The following is a 4682-nucleotide window of genomic DNA, read 5'->3' as shown; positions in this document are numbered from 1 at the left end:
GCTGCCTGCGACGCGCTGATGAGATCCAAAAAGATCGAAATCGCGATCCGCGTCTGGCAGTTTCGACAGAATACAGACCACTTCGAATTATTTTAACCCCTACATAATTTGCAAATCAGTCGAAATGATGAAATAAGTACATGTGAAATTATTCAATGAATGCATTTAATTTTGTACATTATTTAATTTACTTGTTGTTTCTTATACGAGGTGAATTTATAGATTAGGTGGAAAACATCATGAAGTCTTTTTATCAATTTTGAGATTTTGTTGCAAAAAAAGTTGTGTATTATTACTTGGAATTCGATTTTTTATACAATTTACAATTTCATTAGGTACCTGTGTGTTGTTCATTTTTATGTTTTGTTTTAAGTTAAGTTAAGTATTGTTGCTGTTAAAAATTATTAGACTACTTAGAAGTTACGCTCTTCAATTTATTTATGGTTACGTAAAATTGAAGTAACCACCCAATAAGTTATTAGGATGAGTATCTAATAAAGCAATAACAGAAATGAAAAAGTTAATGTATGTCATGTCCTTGTACCCCTTCATTACTATCTAAAATTTAAACATGACTTTTGATTCTTAATAAATACCTGGATTATCAGCTATAAATCTAAATGATACTGCTCCATATTTTGGTATTCGTATTGTATCCTTTAATACTGGACTTTCCAGATTCCTTTTGAATAATTTCCCCTTTGAGTCTAATTCTTTAATATTTTCAAGCTCCATCGACTTTTCCAGGTTGGTAGACCCTACCACATAAAAGTGATATCCATGCAAATGGAATACGTTCTCCTTTGAATCTCCAACTAAGATAAATTTTCTATTAGTTTAAGTACCTAACGTGCTTACCTAATCCAGGTTTTCACTTATTCTTTTTCAGAAGTGCTTTCTTTTTATTCAAACCACCTCAAAAGCGTTAGTAAATCCTAACTAGAGATAAATAAATTTATTAGACCACAAAAAAAAGTTGAAATTTTCAATTCAATCTGAAACGTAAAAGTTTATAATCCCGAAATCATTAGGTAATACTTTTGCTTTTGTATTTTTTTTGTATTCCAACACTGACGTTGAAGGTAATTCAATTATTCTCTGCTACCCTACACAAAATGATACATTCTTTCGATTTCTCTTTCACCAGTTTTTCGACAGTGATTAGCAGAAACAAAAAGATCATTACTGTGAGTATATATAAGCGATCAGAAAGCGAGAAAACAATTGCTACGTTGAATAATTACGTCTTAATAGAAAAAAATTTATTAACAACAATCATAACTAGTAAACAATAATTGCAAATAATCACAGTAAGAAAAATTCAGGGCCAACCCAGTTCCCACATTTAGGAAAGTTACTGGGTATTGAAGGCATATCACAGCAGGAGCCGATATGAAAAACTACATCCATTCCTCTGGTCCATTCTAAGGACATTTCATCACGTAAAATCCAAAAACCTTAAATAATACAAAATAAATTATTTTTTAAAAAATATCCACCATCCTTCTCGAGTTATTATTAAGCATAATATATTAAATGTGAGAATAAAATGGAATTTTATTTTAAAGTTTCAAGATAAAATTTTTAAACTGCAATTTTTCCGACATATTATGAATTTCTATCAAAAGACCCCTTAGGTTATCCTGAGGAAGGCATAATATGATGAAACAATTGTAGACCGTAAAAAACTTGTAAAAACATTAAAAAGCAATAATCTTTTATGTTCATAAGAATAAGTAGGTGCATTCTTTATTTATAGCCATCAACGACACCAACGTTTCGCACTTGGAGTAAGGCTCTTCTTCCATTTAAAATATTCACTCTTTATGCAAAGTTGATATCGATTATGGTAATAACTAATACGACATGTTTGTTTTAAAGTTACAAACATGGTTATATTAGAAATATATTTAGACTTTCGGACTTCTATGTCTTTATATATTATTCCGTTCCGTTTCGACTGTGTAACATCTCCAGTCGTCATCAGGTAACTAATTGTAAGTGTATTTCTAATAACACTTATGTTTATAAATACTCAAAAAATGGCCCGAATCATAAACCAGAGGCTAAACGTCACATCGCTTTTGGTTTCGATAATTTTAATAATAAAATCATTTGACATGGATAGTTTTGCTGTAAGTATTGAAACGATACTATCGCGCATATTTAGTAAGTACCAAGGGGTTGTCCATAAAATACGTCAGTCAAAATTTCATCTTTTCGAACCCCTCCTTCCCTGCTCATCATGCTAAGTCACACTTTCAACGAACCCCCTCACAAAAATTGGCCCTCCACCTATAAACAATTCCTTTTGATTAAAAATAGCAATGATAACGACTTTCCATCGTAATGGAAAGAAAAAGAACTGTCAAGTTAAGAAGAACATGAACATAAAATTGATAAACGGCGACCGTCACATTTCCTTAGACCCTCCCCCCCCCTTGTCATATCTCGTAAATTCAATGCACAGAAGAGAAAATGATAGGAGAACTTACCCTATTATCCTCCCTTGGTACATCTGTCAAGATGTTTTTCATGATTACAGATTTGCTTTTTAGTTGCTGTGGAACACCTTGAAAGTAGATGTGCGTACACACCCCGTGCTTTAAAATTCTTTATTGGAAAAATGCTCCTTTCGGGTTTTAATTTTCAACTAAATTTTTAGGTACAGTTTTATNAGACCACTTCGAATTATTTTAACCCCTACATAATTTGCAAATCAGTCGAAATGATGAAATAAGTACATGTGAAATTATTCAATGAATGCATTTAATTTTGTACATTATTTAATTTACTTGTTGTTTCTTATACGAGGTGAATTTATAGATTAGGTGGAAAACATCATGAAGTCTTTTTATCAATTTTGAGATTTTGTTGCAAAAAAAGTTGTGTATTATTACTTGGAATTCGATTTTTTATACAATTTACAATTTCATTAGGTACCTGTGTGTTGTTCATTTTTATGTTTTGTTTTAAGTTAAGTTAAGTATTGTTGCTGTTAAAAATTATTAGACTACTTAGAAGTTACGCTCTTCAATTTATTTATGGTTACGTAAAATTGAAGTAACCACCCAATAAGTTATTAGGATGAGTATCTAATAAAGCAATAACAGAAATGAAAAAGTTAATGTATGTCATGTCCTTGTACCCCTTCATTACTATCTAAAATTTAAACATGACTTTTGATTCTTAATAAATACCTGGATTATCAGCTATAAATCTAAATGATACTGCTCCATATTTTGGTATTCGTATTGTATCCTTTAATACTGGACTTTCCAGATTCCTTTTGAATAATTTCCCCTTTGAGTCTAATTCTTTAATATTTTCAAGCTCCATCGACTTTTCCAGGTTGGTAGACCCTACCACATAAAAGTGATATCCATGCAAATGGAATACGTTCTCCTTTGAATCTCCAACTAAGATAAATTTTCTATTAGTTTAAGTACCTAACGTGCTTACCTAATCCAGGTTTTCACTTATTCTTTTTCAGAAGTGCTTTCTTTTTATTCAAACCACCTCAAAAGCGTTAGTAAATCCTAACTAGAGATAAATAAATTTATTAGACCCAAAAAAAAGTTGAAATTTTCAATTCAATCTGAAACGTAAAAGTTTATAATCCCGAAATCATTAGGTAATACTTTTGCTTTTGTATTTTTTTTGTATTCCAACACTGACGTTGAAGGTAATTCAATTATTCTCTGCTACCCTACACAAAATGATACATTCTTTCGATTTCTCTTTCACCAGTTTTTCGATAGTGATTAGCAGAAACAAAAAGATCATATAAATTTTTTCTTATTTGAATATTGGTCTTATACAATGTAATTATACAATAATATTTGTTTTTTTTTTATAGGTATACCTATACTATCTTTACTTTTGACTTTTGATATAATGTGTCTTATTCACAATACGAAGACTGATTCTGCTTATCACTACTTTCGGATTTGAATTACCTGACAATTCCGAAAGAAAAACTGAAATAGCAATAATGAACAAACATTAGACTTTTTTCATTGCTGAAAATATTAATTTACTCTTTGTATTTAAAAATCGATGAGAATGTATTGCAATTTACAATTACATATACACACATCTATTTAAAAGCATCAATCAAACATAGCCTGATTATCTACGTTCGTTGCCATTTTTTTATTGACGAATGAAAAATTCACGATAAAATTTGATAATTCATTTACTATTTTCAATGGTACTTTTGGAACAATGTTGTTTCAAATGTTTATAACTGTGTTCTAAATCAGATTTAATTTAAATCGTGTAAAAATATGTTACTCAGTGAAACGCTTTATAGTCGGCTAGTTCATACTGTTAATAATAATTACAACCGAATAAACATGTTTTCATTGCAGAATGGATTGTATTATAAAGTTAAATTAACTGTCATTATTTCGATAATGTTAAATTATTTTTACTATCTATATAACCAAAAAATTGATTTACTAAATAACTAATATGCTTAAAGGTTTCTTTTAGTTGCAATAATGTTTCGGTGATGCAGGAAAAGCTAAATAATAATGTCTTTGAAATGAAATCTACGTATATATATACAAAAAAGGTTTCACCACTGAAAGAAAAAGCAGTTAGCTGAATTTACAAAAATTGTGTACTACTAAGTTACTCCATTTAGTTAGTATAAAATATTACGTATTTTCTCTATT

The 4682-nt window shown here is 29.7% G+C and overlaps 1 protein-coding gene and 1 long non-coding RNA gene across 5 annotated transcripts in view; both read right to left on the bottom strand.

Moving 5' to 3' along the window:
* The window catches only part of LOC112904307, a 2213-nt gene extending 1066 nt beyond the window's left edge, over window positions 1-1147 (bottom strand). The window contains exon 1 of the long non-coding RNA XR_003231008.1: window positions 597-1147. This is a non-coding gene — a long non-coding RNA (uncharacterized LOC112904307). The remainder of the gene's footprint in view (window positions 1-596) is intronic.
* The window catches only part of LOC108736513 (putative laccase-11), a 24692-nt gene that overhangs the window by 6678 nt on the left and 13332 nt on the right, over window positions 1-4682 (bottom strand). For 2 of the 4 annotated variants that reach the window (XM_025974007.1, XM_025974008.1), the window contains exons 5-6: window positions 3201-3419; window positions 1248-1457 (exon numbers count right to left, since the gene is read on the bottom strand). In XM_025974007.1, the coding sequence (XP_025829792.1) occupies window positions 1306-1457; window positions 3201-3419 (371 nt within the window). In that variant the 3' untranslated portion in view covers window positions 1248-1305. Of the gene's footprint in view, window positions 1-1247; window positions 1458-2177; window positions 2296-3200; window positions 3420-4682 lie in introns of those variants that run through there. The other 2 variants (XR_003231007.1, XM_025974009.1) reach the window with 2 other exon arrangements.

Source organism: Agrilus planipennis, unplaced genomic scaffold, assembly GCF_000699045.2.
Source record: "Agrilus planipennis isolate EAB-ADULT unplaced genomic scaffold, Apla_2.0 scaffold130, whole genome shotgun sequence".
Taxonomy (NCBI): Eukaryota; Metazoa; Arthropoda; class Insecta; order Coleoptera; family Buprestidae; genus Agrilus; species Agrilus planipennis.
This window is presented reverse-complemented; position numbering and strand designations above follow the sequence as displayed.